This window comes from Schistocerca americana, chromosome X (assembly GCF_021461395.2).
Source record: "Schistocerca americana isolate TAMUIC-IGC-003095 chromosome X, iqSchAmer2.1, whole genome shotgun sequence".
In the NCBI taxonomy this organism is placed as follows: domain Eukaryota; kingdom Metazoa; phylum Arthropoda; class Insecta; order Orthoptera; family Acrididae; genus Schistocerca; species Schistocerca americana.
The window spans coordinates 523902091-523929306 of record NC_060130.1 but is presented as its reverse complement, the minus strand read 5'-3'; the positions used below and the strand labels follow the sequence as shown (position 1 = coordinate 523929306).

At 44.6% G+C, this 27216-nt stretch overlaps 1 protein-coding gene across 1 annotated transcript in view; it reads right to left on the bottom strand.

Moving 5' to 3' along the window:
• Window positions 1-27216, bottom strand: part of LOC124556593 (leucine-rich repeat extensin-like protein 5) — a 60220-nt gene that overhangs the window by 14699 nt on the left and 18305 nt on the right. The window contains exons 2-3 of the mRNA XM_047130559.1: window positions 4894-5163; window positions 495-746 (exon numbers count right to left, since the gene is read on the bottom strand). Coding sequence (XP_046986515.1) covers window positions 495-746; window positions 4894-5163 — 522 coding nt within the window. The remainder of the gene's footprint in view (window positions 1-494; window positions 747-4893; window positions 5164-27216) is intronic.

The following is a 27216-nucleotide window of genomic DNA, read 5'->3' as shown; positions in this document are numbered from 1 at the left end:
GACAACATCAATGAGGATCGGTGGGCAATGAGGCAAATGTCGTTTTGACCCGCAAGGGGACAGCAGGGTGAAGATGGCATGAGTACAAACAGGAGTCCTACTGGCGTAGATTGTTGATGGGATTGGAATCAGTGGATTTTATGATAGCTGAGTTTCTCCTGGGAATTCTTTTTAAATAGAGTGTTTGATTATAGATTTCTTAGAGGAAAGTCTTTGGGTTTAGGAATTTGGCTTCCGATCTGGATAACAAAGGTTTATGTGTTTGGAAGATTTGGTTGAAAGTATCGGTAGCTGGATTATTGATGGACGGTTGAGAGGAAGTATTCTGGGTGGATGTTGCGACAATGTGGTCTGTAACCCCTTATCGTTTGAGATTTTAAGCCGTCTTGAAAAATGGGGGTGTGCGCTGTTACATTTCGGAGGCTTACTAGGGATATGGGATGGGGTTTGTTGGACAGTGGAAGATAAGAGGTAAGTATCGATTCGAATGTTACCTAGAAACGGCAATTTCGGCACTGCGGAGATGATGATCTGTTCATTTGGTACTGCAGTACAGGGTGCAGATGCTGGCGACAGTGGTGCTAATGGTGCTGTGTCTGTCAGAGATGCTGGTGGGGTTGGTGGCTGTGTTGATATTGGCGGTAGTGGTGGTTCAGCTGATGTCTTGGGCTGCTCAGCTGCTGCTGCCGCCAATGGTGCCGATGCCGCTGATGGTGCCAATGCCGCCAATGCACAGTGGTCTGGATCTGAAAAAAAGTGATAGTTACTGAATAAGTTGACTATTATAGAATCTCGTAGAGGAGGCTCTAGTGCATGTTACTTAAATAGGAAAGTGGCGTATCTTTGATACTCGAGACGCTACGTTAGCTCAAAGTTACTGTTCTCGGCACAGCGTTAACGAGAGGTAATGACTCATAAATATCACCCTTATTGGAAGCGTGTGTAACTTTTTACTCAGTTTTGTTTGATTGAGGGTAGTAGGGTAGGTATGTAGAATACTCGTATTAGCGTATATCATGTTTTCATTGACTTACACTACAGCGTGTTAGAAATCCATGTCAAATATGTGACTATGAAATGATCTATCTCGTAAAACTAAAATTAGAAAAACAGATATGTATTCAGCGTTATTCAGGAATTTTCGTCGTGACGCTTTTAACTTATACTGATTTGTAGTAGAACGTGAAAGTAATTTCTGACCTTCTCTGTCTCTCTACTTGTGACGTTAGAAATACACGACGCCGAGGCACACTGGGCAGTTGTTTTGATAGGATATGTCGACTGCTACTACACTGTTGCGTTTCTTTATCATTTCAATATACACTATTTGATCAAAAGTATCCGGTTACCCCAAAAAACATACGTTTTTCATATTAGGTGCATTGTGCTGCCACCTATTGGCAGGTACTCCATATCAGCGACCTCAGTAGTCATTACACATTGTAAGAGAGCAGAATTGGGTGCTCTGTGGAACTCACAGACTTCGACCGTGGGTTCACTTGTGTCATACGTCTCTACACGAGATTTCCACACTCCTAAACATTCCTAGGTCCACTATTTCCGATGTGATAGTGAAGTGGAAACGTGAAGGGCCACAAAAGCATACAGGCAGACCTCGTCTGTTGACTGACAGAGACCGCGGACATATGAAGAGGGTTGTAATGTGTAATAGGCAGACATCTATCCAGACCATCACACAGGAATTCCAAACTGCATCAGGGTGCAATGCAAGTACTATTACAGTGAGGCGGAATGTGATAAAACTTGGTTTTCAAGGTCGAGCGGTTGCTCATAAGCCACACATCACGCCGTAAATGCCAAACGACGCCTCGCTTGCTGAAAGGAATGTAATCATTTTACGATTGAAGAGTGGAAAAACGTTGTGTGGAGTGACAAATCACGGTAAACAATGTCGTGATCCGATGCCAGGGTGTGGGTATGGGAATGCCCGATGAACCTCATCTGCCAGCGTGTGTTGTGCCATCAGCAGAATTCAGAGGCGGTGGTGTTATGGTGTGGTCGTGTTTTCCAGAGTGTTCAAATGTGTGTGAATTCCTAAGGGACCAAACTGCTGAGATCATCGGTCCCTACCCTTACACACTACTTAAACTAAATTATGCTAAGAACAACACACACACCCATGCCCGAGGGAGGACTCGAACCTCCGGCGGGAGGAGCCGCGCAATCCGTGACATGGCGCCTCAAACCTCGCGGCCACTCCGCGCGGTGTGTTTATCATGGAGGGGGGCTTGCACCCCTTGTTGTTTTACGTGGCACTGTCGCAGCACAGGCCTACAATGATGTTTTAAGCCCCTTCTTGCTTCCAACTGTTGAAGAGCAATTCGGAGATGGCGATTGCATCTTTCGACCTGTTCATAATGCACGGCCTTTGGAGGAGTGGTTACACGACATTCCTGTAATGGACTGGCTCGCACAGAGCCTGACCTGAATCCCACAGAACACCTTTGGGATGTTTCCAGAATGAGATTTTTCACTCTGCAGCGGAGTATGCGCTGGTATGAAACTTCCTGAGGTCATCGGTCCCTAGGCTCTCGGTCCGGCACACAGTTTGATCTGCCAGGAAGTTTCACCTTTGGGATGTTTTGTAATGCCGACTTCGTGCCAGGCCTCACCGACCGACATCGAAGCCTCTCCTCAGTGCAGCACTCCTTGAAGAATGGGCTGCCATTCCCCAAGAAACCTTCCAGCACCTGATTGAACATATGCCTGCGAGAATGGAAGCTGTCATCATGGCTAAGGGTGGGCAAACATCATATCGAATTCCACCATTAACGATGGAGGGCGCCACGAACTTGTAAGTCATTTTCAGACAGGTGTCCGGATACTTTTGATCACATAGTGTATATATACCAGATTATTTATTTTAACGTGTCTTTAAATTTTTATCGTTTTTGTAAAATATCTGCCAATTCGAATACAGCGATAACTAGTACATCGAAACCAGAATCCACGGAATGGAAGAAGCATGGTTGACCAAATATGGAGTTCAATCAAGAAACAGATTGAAGCAAAAGAAGACAAGCCTCTGATTAATATAACAGGAGTTGTCGCTGGCTAATCAAATGAGCCTTTGTTACTCCATTGCCACTAAAGTTCCCAGTATTCTCAATGAAACCTTGACAAAGTCACCATTGCACACTGATAAATAAAAATCAGCGTTAAAATATCAGCAACACACACAGTAGTAAAACGTCTGCCGATGACGCATTTTCCGAAGTTGTCGACGTAAAGTTATGTAAATACTAGTACATGATTATTAGGAATTCAATGAAAAAACACAATGCTCTTATCTAACCCATTTACGAAAAAATGGTAGAAGCTGAATTCGGTGTCACCTATCAGAGATATACATAATCGAAATCGTTCCAAAGTCAAAGTACAAATACACTTAAATCACATCAGAAAGTATTTTATATGTTCAATGTCAGGTTGATTTAAAAATAGGATTTAGGTATTTCTTCGGCACAGCGAACACAAACAAAAGTTACTAATGGAAGTGATACGGACGTTAATGTTTATTACATCATTGGTTCTACTGCATCTAGACAGTCTATTACAAAAAAGGTAGTGATACGGAGAAATCCTACCCTTTGTCACTTCGTTTTCGTAGACCAACAAGGCTACAATTTTTATATGGAAACACAGAGTCTACTTCAAATGACAAAAATATATTGACGATCAGATTGTGTCACTAGTTCGTTTCAAATCATTTGCGATTGTAAAGTAATAATAATTCATTATCAAATAGTTTTCGCAGCGAACTTTTACATCATCCATGCGTTTCTACCAGTGTGTAGCAAACAGCTAAACATTTCAATAATCTCGATTTTGTAAAAAATATAGTGATACATCTTTCCAACATACGTTAGGGATTATCAGCCTTACATGCCTACATTCGTTGCTTTGAGTGTTTACTTCACCTTGGATATAAACTTGCGAGTAAAAAAATTGGCAGTTGCGATCAATGGAAGACAAAAATCGTTTTGAGATTAGGGAAAAAAACAATTCACAAGGGGTTTCAAAGGCAGCTAGGGCTTCTTGTTGATCGCTGAAAGGCTGGGTATAGGAACTCCAACGACAGCAACACTGCTGGTCATTTTTTTCAGTAATCATCAGTGTTGCACAAATCCCGGGGCTGGACGAAGATTCCGTTCACGTTTCGCGTTACCTTGTCGTGCCGTGTGCCTATAAGTTGAGCTTCGAAAAATTTAAAAAACCGTTGTCGTGATACTGTGAAAGTGTACGTAGACAAGTTCCCTTGGTATTACATGTATATGACAGTTCATAAAGTCCTACTGCACGGTGCCTAGACAACAGAATCAAGAATATTGCAAGAAGGTTAGTTATCTGAAATTTCTCAGGAAACTGGAAGTAAGGCCAAAACAAATATCGTGCAGGGTTATCCAGGAAAAATTCAAGCACAAATTCAATGGAAGATGTGTTACGTTGCTTCCCGGTATCTTCAGATCCACTTGTTTTGAGCATGAGCAAAATTAAACCCAGAAACAGTAAAAAATTGGCAACGGACGCCCCAGAGCTTTTGCTTTTTCCTGATGATGAGTATGAAAAATTTCTTACAAATTTCTGATAAGTATGATACGGACCTTGATTTGAAACTTGATAACTATCCCGACACTGAGAGCGGGTGATTTTTATTATGTTTTCTGATTTACATTTTTTAAAGTGTACATATTATTACATAATGGCTGGTATGTTAACAGTTTTCAAAATATTATAAACATTACTTATCATTTTTAATTTTGAAACTGTAATATGAAGTTTCTAATCAGCGACCTCAAAAACCTTATATAAAAATTCAGGTTTAAATCTAAAGCTTTTTCTATTTTTAGGCAACTCTTCTGACATACAAACCATTGTGTGATGCCTGTGATGCCACCGATGGCTGCAATGTCACTGACGAAGTACCGGACGGTGACGAAGGGCCGGACGCTGACGAAGGGCAGGACGCAGATGGACTGGACCCTGACGCTGGGCCGGACCCTGATGATGGGCCAGACCCTGCTGATGGGCCACATCCTGCAGATCCTGATGATGGGCTGGACCCTGATGATGGGCCGGACCCTGCTGATGGGCCGGACTCTGACGCTGTGGGTGATTCTGTTGCTTCTTTTGTTCTTGCGGCTGAAAATTTCAAAGTTCTGGTTACATTATGCTGTAAGAGAAACAACCGCACAACCACAATTAACATGCAAGTGAACAATAGATGAGAACATAGACACAAACACAGAAGCAATTCATGTACAGATACCAGCAGTTACTGACGACCAGTGAGCGCAAGATGAGAGGCATCTAGCCAAAACCAGAAGGTGACCATGATGGAAAGTAGCCAGAGAAGTAGAAGAACGTAAATTAGATCTCAAAAGCGAGAACATGCACTCTCAAACCGACGTCCATTGAAAAAGAACGTTCTTGTGCTACAACGCATGGAGGGAATGGGCCAACACAGCCTCTCCCGGCGTAAATCTGTAGTAGTAAGCAATTTTACCTAAAATTCCTTAGGTTCTTTGACATTTGTAGTGCGAGGCAGAACTGTGACTGTAGCGATATGATAACATGGAGGATTAACACCTTTCAAAGAAATCTCAAACTCCAACTACAATACGAATGTTTGAGGAGAGATTAATGTTTAACGTCCCGCAGACAACAAGGTCATTAGAGACGGAGAACACGCTCGGATCAGGAAAGGATGCGGAAGGAAATCGGCCGTGCCTTTTCAAAGGGAAGATCCCAGAATTTGCCTAAAGAAATTTAGGGGAATCTCGGAAAACCTAAATCAGAATGGACGGACGCGGGTTTGAACCATCGTCTTCCCGAATGCGAGTCCAGTGCGCTAACCAATGCGTCACCTCGCTCGGTCATGTTTGAAAAAGCTGACTTGGTCAAGTTGCATATCCACTCTGCAGTATGTAAGACCATGAACACGGGACGCAAATTACGTAAATTCTCGTCCATGGATGAACTCATCACGACAACGTCATCGAGGTAATTGATGGACTCTGGAATGGACATCAGTCGTTCCAAGAAACGCTGAAAAATCGCCGCGGGCGCTAGCCGCACCGAATGAGAGGTGCTGATATAGGTACAACCCGAGGCGCGTGTTAATTACAAGGAACTGTTTAGAATCCTCAGATAAATCAGTTTTGAAGAAAAGCTTTCTGCTAGCGAGTTTAGCCAATAACTCGTCCGGATGGAGCAAAGGTTGGGTGTCAATAATAGATTGAGTGTCAACTGAAACTTTAAAGCCAGCTCAAAGGCGAACCTGACAGGTAGGTTTCTTAACAGTCACGAGACGTAAACAACTTACTCGATGTAATAGACTGTCCAATTCTAATTTAACTTGATCACGCAAAAAAACTTGAATACGACGCGCAAGGGAAAAGCGCGGCCGCCCAGTACGTTTCAGAGTAATGTGGACTTCAAAATTAGTGGCCCGACCTAAACCATCCGACAAAAGGGACGAATGGAAAAACCAAAAGTACTGAAAGCATCCAGACCGAACAAATTTGAGATACCAGCATCATCTACTACAAAAATGTCAAGGAACTAACGACAATTTATATAAGGTGGGCGGCGTAAACCGCCGCACAATTTGAATATGCGGCTCGTTGTAACTCACCAAATGTCGAGTAACTGGAGACAACGACGGAGATCCAAAATCCACAGAAGTTTGTAAGTTCAGTAAAATCATGGCTGCACCCATGTCCACTTGTAGTGGGGGAATTTGCCCATCACTCACACTGCGATAAATAGTTTTTTGTTATGATTGTTAAGCATTAGAGGCAACTGACACACGTGACCATTTCTACAGGAAGTGGCTGAGGACGATCCGCAGACGCTGAATGTCTTTTTTCCTACAGTTGTTGCACGTCGCTCAGTGCTTAGATCACACGGCCCAAACATGTTGCGCGAAACAGTATGGGGAAGACGGGCGCTCGGCGGAGCGCTGCCGTTGCTGTCGTTTTTGGCATGTCGATGTCTGACGGCCAGCAGCAGGAGTCACCGAGACGGTGTCACACTAAGCCTCAATCTGGTCACTAGCAGCACGAGATACCTCGAAAGATTGAGCAATATTTAACACTTCTGCCAAAGATGACTTCTAGTGCGTGTTGACGCACTTCCTTGTCAGGAGCCAACCGAATGATGGCGTCACTGACCATAGAATCATCACGGGAGTCGTGATGAACATCGTAGCAATCTGCGACCGGAGTTCGACCGCCCAAGCGTGGTAGTACTTGTGGACAACGATAGAACTTTACAAGTTGGCATTTACGGTGAACCAACACTTTCTGTCGAACGGAAGCGACTCGGGTCCCTGGACCGGGGATAGCTGGCACAACAATTGGTAGATCCGAGCAGAAATACAAGAAAGAAACAAAGCGTTACGTATGTTTGTATCAGTGACGTCAGGTGTTACCACAGCCGCTTCTCGTAAGCCTATTAGTCTTCGGCCGTATCCACGTAAGGGAGAAATGGCGGCGGGTAAGCCGTCGGCGTGAAAGACTCACTAGGCTGTGCTCCCGACAGGTTCGAGGTAGCAACCGCCAGAGCCTGCTGCTGCTGCTACTCAAGGAGAGATTGAAGCACTGCCCCCATGGACAGAAGAACCGAAGGAGGAACTAAACAAACTGAGCACGTGGAAGTGAGAACCTTATTCATAGTCGGTTCTGTCGTCAACACTGTGGCCACACTGAACCAATGAAAATTCTTGATCCACATACAAGTGAACAATAGTTGAGAACATGCACGTAAACATGCCCTCCGGTAGACGGCGCTGCAGATAGTTCTCCGTGAATACAACTCATGGGGTCCACCACAGGTCGCCGCTGCTGGCCTGCCCAAGCAGTTGCTGCTGCTGGAATATTCGAAGAGTAGCGTGCCGGTGCCTGGTGTCGAGGCCTGTATTAAGTACACGGCTCTATAGCAGTTAACGCTTTATACACTGAGAAAAACAGAGAGGGATGGGAGGATGTCAAAATAAAACAACGATGTGAGGGCAGTGGCTGTGATTGAACTGTTTGTACATGAGACGGTGCTACCGTCCCACGTCGTTCTTCGTGTAACACGTCTGAGTGGAACAATGTGTCAGAGGCGGGCGGTAGCGACTATGGTGACGACTACGACGACGGGGGAGATTCCTTTAACCGGCTTCAGCGGGGCGGCGATTCCCGGTCTTAAGGCGGTTAGATTACGCCTGGCAGTGGCGATATCTTCCAACAACGGTCCACCAGAAGACCGGAGGCACCAGGTGACCAGTGGCAGCGACGTTGACGATGACTTCTTCGAACAGTGCTAGCAAAACCGTGAATCCACTTCTTTCTCGTGCACATTCATACGGCCCCTTGTAAAATCTTGATACCATGTCTGACATTTCACTAACACAGCATACCTGCCCCATATAGTAGGCACAGCTCCTGAGCACTCTGAGTAACGATTTTGTAAGTCAATATTGTCTGCTACCTCTAAAAGCCAGATGATTATTAAGTAACGATAGTTACATTTATGACATCCCAAAGAACGACACATGTTACTGTACTCCTGCAACCTCATTCAGAGCTGCAAACATTTAACTGTAACTAAACGGCTCTTTCTTTCGAATAGGCCTCGTACAATTATTTCTTTCACGATCCTTCCGTGAACAGAACGGTAAGAAGTGTCAATGTCTAGCACAATGAACGTATTTTGGGCTATGTTGAAGAGTATAAATGTTGACATAAAGCGCTAAAACATGGATCCCAAACGGGGAGATGGTCTGTGCGAATAGCGCCATAATTGTTGAGCTACGTACCTGCAATATCAGCTACTATATGTCGCCAAATGTTGTGGGATCACCGGGACACGAGTCGGTCATCAGCTGCTAACGAGTGGCTAAAATGGCTCTGAGCACTATGGGACTTAACTTCTGAGGTCATCAGTCCCCTATAACTTAGAACTACTTGAACCTAACTAACCTAAGGACATCACACACATCCATGCCCGAGGCAGGATTCGAACCTGCGACCGTAGCGGTCGCGCGGTTCCAGACTGTAGCGACTAGAACTGCTCGGCCACTACAGCCGGCTGTTAAAGAGTATGGGGTGCGTTTGTCTCAGTACAGTTCTGGCAGAAATGTGTTCTTGAAACCCCACGTTCAAATCAGCGGTAATCCAACTTTCAGCAGATAGTCGATCGGCTCGTATGGAACTGCAGGGGCGACGCGAATTCCGCTTGACAGACACTTCTGGTCGTTGTGTGTGCCGCTTAATGTATGTAGAGACATCGTCTTTTCGATATTTTAGATCCATCCTACACAATTTTTATCTCGGAAATCCGAGTTCTTGTGTAATCTTTTATACGCTATGACTCAAGCGTCTAGTACCAACTATCAGCCCACGTTCAGAGTCGGTTAAGGAGCACGCCGTCATGACGTTCACTGCACACTTGCCTGTAACTAATTTCTCGGATATCGCACAATGCGATATATCTAGTAATAACGTTCGGCCACCATACACAGTATATCCTCAGTGGGATAGCTCTACTGCAACGTTTAACCACCCAGCTCAATAGAGACACGAGACATTGTTAATGTTGACAATTTTAGACCTATTTCGATGCCATCGGTGTTTGCTAAAGTTATCGAGAAGGTTGTATATACAAGGTTACTGGAGCATTTACATTCACATAATTTGCTGTCAAATGTTCAGTTTGGTTTTAGAAATGGTTTAACAACTGAAAGTGCTATATTCTCTTTTCTCTGAGAGGTTTTGGACGGATTAAATAAAAGGTTGCGAACGCTAGGTGTTTTCTTTGATTTAACGAAGGCTTTTGACTGTGTTGACCACAAAATATTACTGCAGAAGTTGGACCATTATGAAGTAAGGGGAGTAGCTTACAATTGGTTCGCCTCTTACTTTAAGAACAGAAAGCAGAGGGTAATTCTCCGCAATATTGAGAGTGGTAGTGATGTTCAGTCCCAATGGGGCACTGTTAAGTGGGGCGTTCCCCAAGGGTCGGTGCTGGGGCCACTGCTGTTTCTTATTTATATAAATGATATGCCTTCTAGTATTACAGGTGATTCAAAAATATTTCTGCTTGCTGATGACACCAGCTTGATAGTGAAGGATCTTGTGTGTAATATTGAAACAGTAACAAATAATGTAGTTCATGAAATAAGTTCGTGGCTTGTGGAAAATAATTTGATGCTAAATCACAGTAAGACTCAGTTTTTACAGTTTCTAACTCACAATTCAACAAGAACCGATATTTTGATCAGACAGAATGGGCATATTATAAGCGAGACGGAACAGTTCAAATTCCTAGGCGTTCGGATAGATAGTAAGCTGTTGTGGAAAGCCCATGTCCAGGATCTTGTTCAGAAGCTAAATGCTGCTTTATTTACCATTAGAACAGTATCTGAAATAAGTGACACTTCAACACGAAAAGTAGTCTACTTCGCATATTTTCATACGCTTATGTCGTATGGTATTATTTTTTGGGGTAATTCTTCTGATTCAAAAAGGGTATTTTTGGCTCAAAAACGGGCTGTTCGAGCTATATGTGGTGTAAGTTCGAGAACCTCTTGTCGACCCCTATTCAAAAATCTGGGAATTCTGACATTGCCCTCACAGTATATATTTTCTTTAATGTTGTTTGTTGTTAGCAATATTAGCCTATTCCCAAGAGTTAGCAGCTTTCACTCAGTTATTACTAGGCAGAAATCAAATCTGCATGTAGAATGCACTTCCTTGACTCTTGTGCAGAAAGGAGTGCAGTATTCTGCTGCATCCATTTTCAATAAGCAACCACAAGAACTCAAAAATCTTAGCAGTAGCCCAAACTCTTTTAAGTCTAAACTGAAGAGTTTCCTCATGGCTCACTCCTTCTATTCTGTCGAGGAGGTCCAGGAAGAGCGAAAAAATTAAGCAAATTCCAGTGTTACATTGTTGATTTTCTTCATTTAAACTTACGACTTGTCACCTGAATATGTTTTTTTTATATTTCATTTTATCTGTTTCTAATATCGTGTTATAATTTCATGTAGTGACTCGATCCATGACCATGGAGACTTCTCCTTATTTTGGCCCCACGGAACAATAAATAAATAAATAAATAAATAAAATCGTGGAACGCTGTGCACTAGAGAGACAACGGATGCTATAACTTCAATTACAAAAGAAAAAAAAACCTGTATGAACAACGTTCCTAGGGTATGAATGAGTCGTCTTCGTCTTCAGTTCAACATTATCCAGCCTCAGGACAGGTAGGGACGTTTATAGTACTTCTCCACTTTCACCAATTGTTCTTTTGTGACTGTTTTAATTCCGTATTCCTTCTTGGTAAACTGATCTCGACTGAATCAACAAATTTCGCTCTGGGTTTCCCTCTTACCCTCAGACTTGGCTACCATGATTCGTTTTGCGATCCTGCCATCGTAAATTCTCTTAAAATGTCAAAATCATTGTATTCAACTCCTCTCAGGTCTATCACTCAACTTTTCTACTCCTATTTCCTTCCTATCATATTATTTCTCACTCTGACTCTCCTCGTTTTCCCGAATATATTTCTCAGGGATTTCATTTCCGAAGATTGGACTTCACATTCCTGTCTTCTTGTCATACCCCAGGTCTCCGTTGCAGATGTTAATATGGGTGTAAAGTACGTTTTATATAGCACTTACTTACAGTTACTTTGGCACCTCCTTTACTCAGACTAAGTCCCTCACACACTAGTAAAATTCATTGTACTTGTGTACCCTTCTGCTAATTCCATCCTCCATTCTTCCACGTGGCGAAATAGAATTTAGCGTGGCATATTCGTTGTAGCTTTAGGAGATTATGGAGATAAAGCTCCCTCAACGATTACCTGATTCTCTTGCAAGCGACTACATAACATAGTGTGTAATTTCGTGTTTAAATGTCATCTTCTAACATTGTTTTAGGGAGGTGTGTCCAGAAGGTTCAAATGGTTCAAATGGCTCTGAGTAATATGGGACTTAACTTCTAAGATTATCAATACCCTAGAACTCAGAACTACTTAAATCTAACTAACCTAAGGACATAACACACATCCATGCCCGAGGCAGGATTCGAACCTGCGACCGTAGCGGTCGCGCGGTTCCAGACTGTAGCGCCTAGAACCGCTCGGCCACCCGGCCGGCGACGAAAGAGAGGCCAGTACACTAACCACTGCATGTTTTACTTAGCCCATAAGTAATGGTTATGAAGTTAAGTCTGCTAGAAGCTCTCAGTGAAGGTTTCATTTGTAATCTGGCCTTCGGTTGTCCTTCGAAATGTTATACGGTGTGCTGTGCACTGCGACTCTAATACATTCCTGTCGTTTTCGCACTGAACAGGAAGCACTAATCTGTGGTTTTCAGAAAGGACGAATCTCGGTCACAGGTGCCAATAAAACTATTAATGAAATCCTTGACAGTTTGCATTCATGTTGCCCTCTGCTCTTCCGTGAACATGTACGGCAGGAATGGAGAACAGAATATTTCAACATAATATCAGTCTAAAGTCAGTTTGTATCTAAGTAGCTATTTAATAGACAGTAATTAAGTTTTTCGATGTGTTGTACATCTTTGGTGTATTTCTTTTTTGGCAGTAATTATAAACACTGTTTTCTCCATCTTTCTCATTTCATTCTCATCTCGTATCACTCATTTTAATACACAGATGTAGAAAAATCTTATGTCGCGAGACTCATCGAGAGATGCTACGTCACTGCCGCCGCTCACCGGGTTTTTGACCAGTGTGGCGCTAATAAAAACCAGAAACTAATAGCAGAGGAGAATTTCTATACACAAAAATCAGAAGCAAATGTAAAGAGAAATACATAACCGCATCCAGTAAAACGCTATTTACTGCACTTAATGAATTACACAAAGCCGCTTTCCAAAAACACGAGCCTTTCCAACCCCCTCCCCTCTCACTCTGCCGGCCGTAATGGCCGAGCGGTTAAAGGCGCTACAGTCTGGAACCGCACGACCGCTACGGTCGCAGGTTCAAACCCTGCCTCGGGCATGGATGTGTGTGATGTCCTTAGGTTAGTTAGGTTTAAATAGTTCTAAGTTCTATGGGACTTATGACCACAGCAGTTGAGTCCCATAGTGCTCAGAGCCATTTTTGAACCTCTCTCTCTATCGTTCTCATTCTCCCTCTCTTGCTCTCTCTCTCTCTCTCTCTCTTTCACACACACACACACACACACACACACACACACACACACACACACACACACACACCAACAATTTCCACCATCAGAAGCAGCACACAAACTTGCACTAAATATTTGGAAATAGTGCCACACAGGACAAAACCAAAACGATGAACAAGTGACCAGCGACAACAATATAGCATCTCTCGATTAGTATGGTGAAATGAGGTTATTCGTCATCTCTTTCGTGTGTGAAAACGTGTGATACTAGTTGACAGTGAAATGAGAAATGTAGGAAAACCAGTGTGTATACACTGCAGGAAAAAGTACGCACTATTACATGATTTCAATTCACTCAAGATTTATTGCTGCGCATGAGTGCATCTGGAGTACCTGAAATAATTACATTTTTAAAACAGTAGCACAAGCGGTTCTGAGGTTTCAAATATCGACGCATGCTGCAACACTGGTGTAGCCTCCAAGGGCGGCAATGGAGGAGCTCACTCTGGCATCCAGTTGATAGTGCAGATGGCGAACACTGACCTGCGATACGTTATGCCGCACCTGACCGACCTGCTCACGTAATTCTCTAAGAGTTGTTGGCTCACGAGTCGCACGAGTCACTCCTCGTCCCATCGTATCCCAAACGTGCTCGAGTGGAGACAAGTACGGAGATCGCGTTAGTCAGGGAAGTTGCTGCATGTTTTGCAGAGCGCTTTCAGCTTCAGGGGCAGTGTGTGGGCAAGAATTATCCTGTTGTAACAAAACATCATCTTCCTGTTGCAATAACGCCAAAAGAATGGGTCTAACAACATTCTGCACGTACCGAGCGTTTGTTAGCGTCCCCTCCAGAAACACCTGAGGTGTGCACCAGTTATAGCTTATCGCAGCTGGGACCATGAGGCCTCGGCCGTGGCCGGTGTGTCTAGGTCGAATGCACTCTCGAGATAGCGACGATCACTTGCGTGCAGGCAGATCTGCTTTCATCGCTGAAGACCACGGCTCGCCATTCCATATCCCAAGCTATCTTCCGACGGTACCAGTCGAGCCGTGCACATCGATACTGTCGCGTGAGTGGAAGACGGGCTACAGCTGTGTGTGCCCCTAGGCCCACTGCTAATAACCGGCTCGCAACACTGCCTGCTGACACAATTGGGCTTCCAAGGCGTCTTATCACTGTTATGGTAGCTGTACGATCTGCCACTGCTGCCCTTCGGAGTACGACGACCCCGGCGGGAGTCTGTGGTGCGTGGACGTCTAGAACCTCACGTACAGGTGTCAGAATGTTCATGTGACCACTGACACGAGCATCGCTGTACTACTGGTACAGCGCGTCCAACTTGTGTGGCATGCCGCCAGTCGGCAGGCCACAATTAAACCCCTTTCTGATTCGCTGAGTTGGCTGAAGGAGGTACGCGTGTGTCTCCGCGGTACGGTTTCCTGCTTGCTTCACATGTGTGCACCACAAAGAGCCTTCTGCCTGAAAGCAATCCCTATGAAAGGGTAGACACAGATGACGCTCTGCTAGCTAAGCCAATACGTTATCTGCTGGAGGACGACATTAAATCTAGTATCAGTACATCTACTAGCCCCCAGGTGACATATGCCGCCATCGGATCAAAATCGACAACATCTTTCCATGTGTACTAATTGTACTAATTTTTGTTCCGGAAGTGTATTTACAACATATAAAGAAAACAGAACAGAGCTGTAAAATGAAACGGAGAACAGAAGTAAAGAACTTGCATCACTGTCACTCTCGTAAACAGCGTTGGGAAATAACACTGACGTGCCAAAGAAACTGGTATAGGCATGCGTATTCAACTACAGAGATATGTAAACAGGCAGAATACGGCGCAGCGGTCGCCAACGCCTATGTAAGACAACAAGCGTCTGGCGCAGTTGTGAGATCGGTTACTGCTGTTACAATGACATGTTATCAATATTCAAGTGAGTTTGAATATGTTGTAATAGTCGGCGCACGAGCGATGGGACACAGCATCTCCGAGGTAGCAAGGAAGTGGGGATTTTCCCGTACGACCATTTCATGAGTGTACCGTGAAACTCACGAATCCGGTAAAACATCAAATCTCCGACATCGCGGCGGCCGGAAAAAGATCCTGCAAGAACGGAACTAACGACGACTGAAAACAATCGTTTAACGTTACACAAGTGCAACCCTTCCGCAGATTGCTGGAGATTTCAGTGCTCGGCCATCAACAAGTGTCAGCATGCGAACCATTCAACGAAAGATCATCGATATGGGTTTTCGGAGCTGAAGGCCTACTCGCGTACCCTCGTTGACTGCACGACACAAAGCTTTAAGTCTCGTCTGGATCCGTACATACGGACATTGGATTGTTGATGACTGAAAACATGTTGTCTGGTCGGACGAGTCTCTTTTCAAGTTGTATCAAGCAGATGGACTTGCACTGGTATGGGGCCAATCTCATAAATCCATAGACCGTACGTGTCAGCAGGGGACTGTTCAAACTGGTGGAGCCTTGTAATGGTGTGGCGCGTGTGCAGTTGGAGTGATAAGGGACCCCTGATACGTCTACATACGACTCTGAGAGCTGACACATACGTAAGCATCCGTTCATGTCCATTATACATTCTGGCGGACTTGGGAATTCCAGCAGGACAATGCGACACACCGCACATGAAGACTTGCTACAGAGTGTCTCCAGGAACGCTCATCAGAGTTTAAACACTTCCTCTGGCCACCAAACTCCCCAGAAGATATGAAAATTATTGAGCATATCTGGAACCCTTTTGAAACGTGCTGTTCACAAGAGATCTCCACCCTCTCGAACTCTTATGGACAGCCCTGCTTGATTCATAGTAGCAATTCCCTCCAGCACAATTTCAGACATTAGTCAAGTCCATGCCATGTCATTTGCGGCATTTCTGCGTGGTCACAGGGACCTACACAATATTAGGCAGTTGTACCATTTCCTTTGGATCGTCATTGTAATAACTCTTCAAGGAAAGAAGGTACCCAGGTCATGTTAAACTGACCGTTTTGAGTGTACCTTTTCTCAATAATATTTAACAGTAGAACACTGAAATTTTTTCCACATATATTTACAAGAGCGCTGACATTGTTTTAAGACTAATACATTACGACTACAATTTTGAAAACCGTTTTAATCATGACCCCTTTTTTCATGCAAAATTCTGAAATAAAAGTGTCATGGGTCCCTTTATATTATAGCTAGGAAGCTAAAGAAAAATGCCTTTAACGGGCAAAGACGCCATTAGCAGCATCTCACTGAACTTGAACTAGGTCGTGTATTTATTCTACGAGAAGATGGATGTTCCTTCTGCGATATTGCACAAAGGCTTCGCAGGAATTTAGCCACTGTACATGATTGTTCACAGTGGTGTTGACGAGAATGTACAGCCGCAAGAAGACGGCTCTGGACGGCCACGTGGCACTAGACTGAGACGGAAGACCATCATATATGATGTATGGCCCTGGCACATCGTAGTGCATCTGCAACACCAATTTGAAAAGCAGTTGACTCCACAATGACACAACAAACTGTTACAAATCGTTGACCTCAAGGAATGCTCCGAGCCAGACGCCCTGTAGCATGCATTCCACTGTCCCCAACCCATCAACATTTGTGACTTCCGTGGTATCAAGCGCGAGCTCATTGGATGGCAGGATGCGGATCTGTTGTATTTTCAGATATATGCTGGTTCTGCCTCGTAGCCAGTGAAGGCCGTGTGTTGGTTAGGAGGAGGCTAGTTGAGGACCTGCAACCAACCTGTCTGTGTGCTAGACACACTGGAGCTACATCCGGAGTAATGGCCTGGGTTGCGGTTTCGTATGAGACCAGAAGTACTCTCGTGGTTATCCCACGCACTGTGACTGTAAACGTGTCCGTTAGTCTGGTGAGCAGACCTACTGTGCTGCCATTCATGAACTGCATTCCAGGGTTCTGTTTTTTCAACGTTGTTGTAACTTAACGTGCTCTACAGTGTGTCGACATGTTGCCTTGGCCTTCTCGATCACCAGATCTGTCTCCAATTGAACACATATGGGACACAATCGGACGATAACTCCAGCGTCATCCACAAAAAGCATTAACCGTCCCTCCACTGCCCCTTCCATGTGAACAGGCATGGAACTCCATCCCACAAACTGACAACCAGCACCTGTACAACACAATACACGCACGTTTGCGTGCTTGCGTTCAACAGTGTAGCGGTTACACCAGTTATTAATGTACCAGCGTTTCAGATTTGCAGTGGCTGATCACGCACTTATAGTAAACGTATGATCTTGCAATGTTAATCACTTAAATATGTTACCTAGACAAATGTATTCCCGAAATTTCATTACTCTACATTTTGGTGTTGCGATTTTTTTTCCCATCTGTGTAGATTTCTCTGCTACTAATTTGCAAGCAGTATGTAGTAAAGAATTATATTTTCTAAATTTTGTAGGAGAGCTTAGTAACTTGATAATGGCACATAAAGTTTTCCCTGCTGTAAACTTCTTTCCATTAGTACACATGCCCTACACAAACTTAACATTGTTTTTATTATATTTTCACTATTTTCTTTCTTCGACGTCCTCTAAACGTTTTATGAGAACTTTGGAGATCGATCTCGACGTTTATTTTCGCAGAAACAAGAAACTCACATGCTACGTTGTTGTTATAAAAAACAACTATTAATTCAAAGTCGAGAAGCCACAGAACAACAAGTTGGTGTCTCTCACTCTGCAAGCTGTCGTCTAACCTAACATTTAAGACTTTTGAGTGTGGATTTGGTCCGAAATAATTATATTCGCACAAAGCGTACTTCAAACCATCATAGTCATCTATAAGAAAGAAATTTCATATTTCCATCATTTCGAAGGTATGTTCTGCTGTGTCGACAGAAGTGCCGACACAGTGTTATTTGAGGGGACCGCAATGCACGCTATAGACACACGAAGGATGGCGTGAGGTCTGAAACAGGATACGTAATGAATGCTAAAAAGAAAAGTACGTAGCTTTTGGAATACTTAACTTTAATCCATCCTTGTTGTATACATCGTTCTTGATGAGACATGCTTTATACGATGATTATCAATTGCTATGTAAGGCTAATGGCGCCTTGCTAGGTCGTAGCCATAGACTTTGCTGAAGGCTATTCTAACTATCTGCTCGGCAAAGGAGCGAGGCTTCGTCAGTGTAGTCGCTAGCTACGTCGTCCGTACAACTGGGGCGAGTGCTATTCCGTATCTCGAGACCTGCCTTGTGGTGGCGCTCGGTCTGCGATCACACAGTGGCGACACGCGGGTCCGACATGTGCTAATGGACCGCGGCCGATTTAAAGCTACCACCTAGCAAGTGTGGTGTCTGACGGTGACACCACATGTTCAGCCCAAGATAATTCTTCCGACTACTTTTCAGACAACATGCTGTAAATCTATACAATGCATAAGCTCCATCTTCACAAATAATGCAGTTTTATTTGAGTATTTAAAGAAATGCACAAGTTATCTTTTTAGCCCTAACACATAAAACAAACTACGAACTTAGTCTATTATTTTTACAGTAATACAACGATACCCATTGAAAATGACATATAGATGTTGAAACATGTTTAGATAACGAATAGAAAAAAGAAGCGCAACGTGTTGTACAGAGTGGAAAGTTTTAAAATCGAGGCTTCATTCACAAACAAGGAGAAAAAAGTCAACAATAGCTTCCAATCCCAACAAGATGATTAACGTCCATTGTTTGGAGCTGCGTCCAAAACGAATCATCTTGCGCGGTATCATCCTGGGCGTGCTCAGTAGCAGTGAGATGGGGGCCACAGAAGTATTTTCAAGCGCTTGGAGTGCTCCTCAATTTATTAAGACACAATTCGGGAGCGAAGAGGTGATGCATTATCTTGCTGGATATTGAACTGGACTGCAGGCTGCTGTAGGCAATTAGTGAGTACACGTGGTTGGAGAGAAGGTTCTTCTATCAGTGTGCGGTGAAACATGAGGGCAAAAGAATCAGGAGCATCATTTAATCCCATATTGTCATAGCCACCCTTGAATGCCTCCACCAACTGCCTGAATGGTTATCTGCCATCAAATGGGGTACATCATCTCATATGGTTTTTGAAGTACTCGGTCGTCTTGTGCCAATGTGCATAACTACTTGTCAGTCCAGGAGATCGCTTTTCGGGCTTCTAACGTCCAGTGGCGGTGTCCGTGCAGAAAAAAGCAGAATACACGTGGGACACGGTTTCTGCATCCCACAGTGAGGAAGTGATTCTAGATTGTACGACTTTTCTCCAATTGTTGTTCGATTGTCTGATGATATGCCCCAAATTTGTCCGTCTTTCCGCTACAGCAGTACTCGCTAGCAGACAGCAATCCTTGTCACAAACACGTTGTGGCCAGTGTCGGTTGAGTCGGGTGGAGGCTGTTCACTCACGGTGCACGCGTGACACGGTGGCACGTGAGAACCCCAGTGCCTGCACTACCCCAGAGATCCTGTTCTCTTGTGACGGGCATCCACCGTCAGGACGTGGTCATATCAACTTGCAGCTTGACTCTTACACTGCCTGCTCTCGACCATGACGACGACGGTCAGTAAATGCCCCAATGACACCCTGGCCACGTGACAGGGCTAACCATTCCATTTGACGCGCAATCTGCAAATTGAGGTGTATAGTAGTCAGTTGCTCAAGAGTGTATAATATGATAAACTGAATGCTTGGACAATGCCTGATGACCGTGGATGGGTATGTCATACACTATAAATGTTTTACCTCTGAGATACCGACGGTGAATGATTACGAATTCAGAGTAGCAGTCTCATCATGTGTGATGTGATAATTCAAGGTACAACAAAAAATGGTTCAAATGGCTCTGAGCACTATGCGACTTAACTTCTGAGGTCATCAGTCGCCTAGAACTCAGAACTAATCAAACCTAACTAACCCAAGGACATCACACACATCCGTGCCCGAGGCAGGATTCGAACCTGCGACCGGAGCGATCGCTCGGTTCCAGACTGTAGCGCCTAGAACTGCACGGCCACTCCGGCCGGCCGCATGCTTCTCTCAGTGGTTTTGCCCTTTAGAGACGCTTTTCACTTGCTATGCCGATGGTGTACGGTTTCCTTTGGTTATTTAACCGTAATAATAATTATAATAACCGTAATAATAATAATAATAGTAATAATAACAATTATGATTATAATTATAGTAATAATAATAACGTAAGAACAATGCATAAGGCCACAGTTGAACAATGTTCAGCCGGCCGGAGTCGCCGAGCGGTTTTAGGTGCTTCAGTGTGGAACCGCGCGACCACTACGGTCGCAGGTTCGAATCCTGTCTCGGGTATGGATGTGTGTGACGTCCTTAGGTTAGTTAGGTTGAAGTAGTTCTAAGTTCTAGGGGACTGATGACCTCAGATGTTAAGTCCCATAGTGCTCAGAGCCATTTGAAAAACGTTCAAAACGAGATTTCAAATTCGTTTTTACTGTGTAGTAAAAAGATGTCTCGTTTCTTCCACTTGTAAAAGTAAGACTAACACCAGGTCCAAACAGCTAAAATGAAGAACTAAATAACTGCCGTTTCTTCGATAAATAGATTTTTACGACTGAAAACTCACTCGCCGCTATAGTAACTACATTGAGGTGACAAAGTCAAGGAATCGCGTACATAAGGTATAAAAGGGAAATACATTGACAGGACTGTCATTATTTATATTCATGTGATTTATGTGAAAAGGTTTCCGACGAGATTATGGCCACAAGATGGGAATTTGCAGGCTTTGAACACGGAGTGCTAGTTTGAGCTAGACGCATTCCTTTTCAGAAATCTTTAGGGAATTCAGTATTCCGGGATACGTAGTGCCAAGAGTGTGGGGAGAATAACCTATTACTGACATTACGTTCCACCTCGGACAACGAAGTTTACGACGGCCTTCACAAAACGACCGAGAGCAGCGGCGTTTTGCGTTGAGTTGTCAGTGCTAACGGTCAAGCAGTACTGCGTGAAATAACTGCAGAAATCACTGTGAGATGTACGACGAGCGTATCCTTTAGGACACGGCGGCGAAATGTGACATTAATGGGCTATGGCAGCAGTCGATCGACGTGAGTGCCTTTTCTAAGAGCAAGACATTGCCTGGGGCTCCTCTCGTGGGCTTGTGACCACATCAGTTGGACCCTAGACGATTGGCAAATCGATTTCACTCGATAATACTTAATGGCAGGGTTCTAGTGTGATGCAGGCCCTACGAAGCCATGGACTCATGCTGTCAACAAGGCAGTGTGCAAGCTGGTTGTGTGGCCTCATAATGATGTGGGCTTTGTTTCCTTGGAATTGATTGGGTCCTCTGGTCCAATTGAACCGATCATTCACTGGAAAAGTATGTGTTCGGCTGCTTGGAGACAATCTGCAGCCACTCATGGACTGCATGTCCGTAAACAACGATGGAATTTTTGTAGACGACAATGCGTCGTATCACCCGGACACAATAGAAAACGATTCGTTTGTAAGGTGTCAGGCAAATCCAACACCTTCAATGAAAAACCTGACATGATAAGCAAATCCAGTAGTATGTCACATAGCTCCGAATAAATCGTGACATTAAATTAACCAAAGTAACACGAGTAACGAGTGAGCAAATGGAATACCACAGAATAACACAAGAATGCCTAAATGCATGTCATACCTTCCCACCGTGAGACAGACGCAGTTCCGAGGGGAGAAACGAGATCAGAAGCCGAGAGCAGAACCGTGTTAAGCTGAAGGCCCTACGATAAGGGACGGACACCCACGTCGCCAGCAAACCGCTAGGACCACCCCAGCCGCAAGTTTTAGCGTGAGAGTTTTTCGCGTCTCTGCTACGTCAGGACCACCCCCCAGCCCATGTTAAAAGCTAGAGCCCTCCAGAAGAACAGTTTAGATCTTACGATAACACAAAAAGGGCCACCCCCAGCCGCAAGTTTTAGCGTGAGACTTTTTCGCGTTTCTAAAAAACACACTCAGAGCGTCGTTGCGCGAAAGTGGTAGGGAGACACGATATAGAACAAACAGACACCACGCAGAATATTAGACGTTTGGAGAACATTCTGGACAGTTCGATAGAATGGTTTGGCACACAGGTCGACCGACATGAATGCCGTCGATATGTATGGGATATAGTGTGGAGGTGAGTTCGTACAAAAAACGCTGCACCGGCGACCCGTACGCAGTTATGGACGGCAGCATGAATCAATGTTTTTGTAGTTTACTAGCAACGACGTGTTGAGTCCATGCCACGTCGAGTTGCTGCACTACGCCGGGCAAAAGGAGGTCCGACAGGGGTATTCCATGACTTTTCTCACATAAGTGTAAATCTATTGAAATGATACACGTAACTGCCCACAGATTTCTGGGTTCGTCAGTCTGTACAACTTGAGAATTCTGTTGGCTGTGATTGTTCGGAGTGCTCGACGTTGCCGTAGATGTGAGGTTATTAGTCTCTTGGCAAAAGATGTGAGGTAGTATCGCTTAAGCCCAGTGCTCGAAACTACACACCTGATAGGAAGTTTGGCAAGCTGGGCAGTGCAGAAGGATAGGTCCAAATAGGAATAGGTGTACGAGGAGTAGGAAAGGAACGTGGCTGTCCCAGTGGTAAGGCAGAAGAGAATGTATCGATTACGATCAGCCAAGAGGGCACCTCTCTGACAGGTTCTGGGAGAAACCCAAAGGGGGTGATGTGCATTAAAGTCACGGAGTAGCAGAAATGGGGGAGCTAACAGCCCACTAAGCTAAAGGAAGTCTGCCCTGATGACATCGAGTGATGGAGGATCATAAATGGTACAGAGGGGAGAAGTCAGATGAGGAAGGAAAAGGCGAACTGCAACAGTTTGAAGATGGGTGGTCAGGGAGATGGGCTGACTATGAACATCATCCCATATGAGCAGCGTGGCACGCCCATGAGATGAAATGCGACCTCAGCAGGAAGGTCAAAACGAACCGGGAAGAAAAGTGGAAGATCGAAGTGGTCCTGAGGATGCGATTTTGTTTCCTGAAGGCAGAGTACAAGGGGACGCTGCGATGTTAAAAGCAGCTTGAAGGGTCACAGCTGTAACTCCTCTTTGTGGGACTGAAGACCCTGAACGTTGTATTGGAGGAGAGTCATGATGAGGTAGAGATAAAGGGATGACAACTCGGCGGCTGCCGAGTGACAGCCTGCGAGGACTTGCTGTGACATGGCACAGAAGCAGGAGGATCCTGCTCCATGAGGTCCACAGAAGCATTGGCTTGCTTGTTCTGTTGTCCAGTGGAGCACAACACAGAAAAACTATTGGCAGTGCACACCGGCGTCACGGAGGCCATCCGTGCTAAGGTATCACGTGACAATACCGTGAAGCGGATCTTCGAGTCGGCATAGGAGAAGACTGTTTGCTTTTGGTAGACTTCTTCGAGCCTTTCCGGCTAGCAGAGGAATACCCAGGTGTTGTTTGGCAGGAGAGACGTAGGAAGTCTTCAAGGGAGTACTCCTTCTATCCTTTCTGGCCTACCGATTGTGTAGCGGGTGGCTTCGCATCTTGAGGCGAGAGTTTGATGGCTTGTTGCACAGCTGGATGGGGGGATGGCGGTGCTACCTTGACACTGGGCTGAATTTGAGGTCGCATGTCTGCGTCGCCATGTCCTTCATGGAGCAAGTGGTAACAAGAGCACAACTATAGGTGCCAGACAGGATTATGTAAGGTATGCGACTAGCCAGTAACTTGCGAGGGACTGGGTTAGGCAGTTTTTCCTTTATCCAGATCTCCTGGTCAACACACTCATCTAGATTCATGGGACAGTCACGAGAGGAGGCGGCATGGCCACCATTGCAGTTGATACAGTGGGGAGAAGGAGGCGCATAATCGACCTTGTGCGCATCCCTACCATACGTTAGACATTTGGCTGGGTGTCGACAAGACGTTATAGTGTGGTTGAAACGATGATACTGGTAACAACGCATTGGGTTGGGAATGTATGGTCGGACTGTGATTATTGCATAGCCTGCTTTAATCTTTGGCAGAAGCACCACTCTGTCAAAGGTAAGATAAAGAGTGAGGGCTCTAAGGAGGAATCTACCTTTTTCATCACCCGATGGAAGGCAATGACACCCTGACCACAGAACTAAGATTGGATTTTGGCCTCAGTCAGACCATCGAGCAGCCTAGTGTAAGTAACACCACGGGAGGAATTCAGACTTCCATGGGCCTTGACACGAACAGGGTGGCCGAGGAGAAGTGAGGCGGCAAGCAGTTGTTGTGCTTGAGAAACCGAAGTAGTCTCCAAAATCAAAGTGCCATTCCACAAACGAGAGCAGGGTTTCACACCGACGGCAATTGCACAAACACATTTCTGAATAATAAACGGATTTACCATGGTGAAGGACTAACTGCATTCAGTACGTGAGACCACGAGGAACAGTGGTGCAGCTGGAAGGGTCTTTCAATCATTGGCCTCATTCCTTTCACGATTCGTAGACGTTGATTGTGAAGATGATTGGGTCATTGTGAGAAAATTCCCCACGGTTGCCAGCGTCTCCGATGGTGCGCTCCTTCCAACTGGTGGTCCCCTTCTCAAGGGGGTGCAACTGCCTTAGGTGAATGTTCACAACTCAGGTCACACCTCCCGAACACCTGACAGAGGGACCAATCGACAAATTAGGAAGGTAGCAGCTCAGGAAATAACCCCTCCCTGTGCGTGGCCTGTACCAGGGGGTACGTACAAACCCTACCTGTCGACACGTGGCTAGGATTTACGCATTATCCAGTCAACTGTTAACACGTCATAAGCATGGGCCAGTCTTCACGAGCGCACAGGGAGGAAGAAAAAAAAGAGGACCCTTAAACGCCGAAGTGGAGAAACGAGAGAAGAGGGGAAACAAAGAAAGCGAAAGGCAACGAAAAACAGTGGTGAGACTGTTCTTATGTCAGTGACAGACAATGCAGAACATTCCCAATAACATCCCAGACATGTTCCACAATGGAGGGGAAAAAGAATAGAAAGAGCATAGACATGCAGCACGGAAGTGAAAGGATGCTGCAAAGGCTGGGGCCCCGTCGTAGCCAAGAACAAACCGCAAAAGAGTGGTGAACGCCCTGGAGGGACGCTTCAAAATTGCTGAAAATAATGATATATAAAAAATTGAAAATGAAACTGAGAAGCTATTAAATGACGGTCGGTCTTGCCTAACCAGAGAGACAGTCCTGCTGTTACTCTTGATAATGGAATCAAGATTTAAGAGAAATAAAGATGCCTTAACTGTCATTGATCTCATGAAAAGCTTTCCGAAATAAACATTGGTACAAGATATTTTCGATTCTCAGGCAAATAAGTAAAAACTATAGGGGAAGACGAGTAATATACCATTTATATAAATACCAAAAGGGAATAAACACAATGGAAGACCAAAAGAGAAATGCTCGGGTAAAAAACGGCCTAAATTCTGTAAATAAACTACCTCTATTGTTCTACTTGTACATCGTACAAGCAGTGACGGAAATAAAAGATAGATGCCGAAATGGGGTTAAAATTCAGGGTGAAATGGTATCAATGATAAGTTTGGCTGAGGACACTTATCCTCAGTGAAACTGAAGAAAAATTACAGGACCTGTTGACTCGGTTTATCAGTCTAATGAATGCGGTATAAGGACTGAGAATATACGAAAGTAAAGAGGTATAGCAAAAATGAGAATCATGACAAACTTAACATCAAAACTGAGGACTATGTAGCAGACGAAGCAGAAGAATTCTGCTAAATTGGAAGCGAAATAAAGTATGACTGACGAAGAAAGACGGGTATAAGCAGCAGGCTAGCACAGGCACAGAGAACATGGCTCTCTAAAGAAGTCCACTCGTAAGAAGAAGACGGTATGTCTGGGTCACAGCATTCTACTAAACTGCATTGCTGACTGTGGGACAACCGGAGATGAGAATCGACGCGTTTGAGATATGGTGATGCAGAACGATGCTGAATATTTAGCGGATTGATAGGACAACAAATGAGGTGGTTCTCCCACAATATGACTAGAGGAGGGAACACGAAGATGGGACATATATTGACGGTTATCCATTCAGTATATGACATCAGGGAATAGCTAGAAGGAGCAGCAGAGCGCTAAAATCGTAGAGGCGGACAGGTATTGAAATATATCAAACAGTCGACAACGGTGGGTGTAGGACTGATCTGAGATGGAGAGGCTGCCTTAGGAGAGGAGGTCTTGTCGAGCCATATCAAACCATCAGAAGGATCTCCAACCACCCCACGCAGCAAAGGAGGGAAAGTTAGAATTTAATAGCTCATCGGCGTTGTGGTCGTTAAAACAGACCACATGCTCAGCTGCACAAGTAGAAGGGAGGAAATGATCTCTGCTTTTGCTGAGTGGACTATCCTAGCACTTGCCTGAGTAATTTATATAAACTGGAAACTTAAATCTCGGAAGTCAGAAGATGATTTCACCCCGAATACGAGTCGTCTGTCTTAGACAAGTGCCGAATATGTCGAAAGTACTAAACGTTGACCATTATGATTTGAGAAATTATGGGAAACCTAAATCTGGATGGTCAGATGTGTATGCTAAGCCCGCCCTTCCAGAACGAGCGAAATATGTTCATCATTGCGCCACCTCCACTGACTTTGCCTGGGAGATTATTTGTTTACACGTAACATCAGCAGTCCTAAGTTGGAAAAGCAAATGGCAAATATTTTTCTGCTCGGTTAGTACGCAATAATATTAATATGGAAAGAGCTTCGATAATTAAAAAATTTTTGATGCACTTTCGTAGGTCATTGGATAGTATATTCGGTAGTATTTTATGTTCCTTTTAGTGTTCACAAGGAATAACGACCTAGAATAAATACTGATCGATAAGTGAAGTTGTAGATTTATCCGCTCTTGCACTGTGCAGTCAGGAATTTGAAGAGGTACTCCGTGTATTCAACAGGTGGCCATACGCTTCATTGAGTCGCAGCCTAGTTCCGGAAATGGGCTACGACCTCTGAACGGACTCACAGCAATCAACTGTACTACT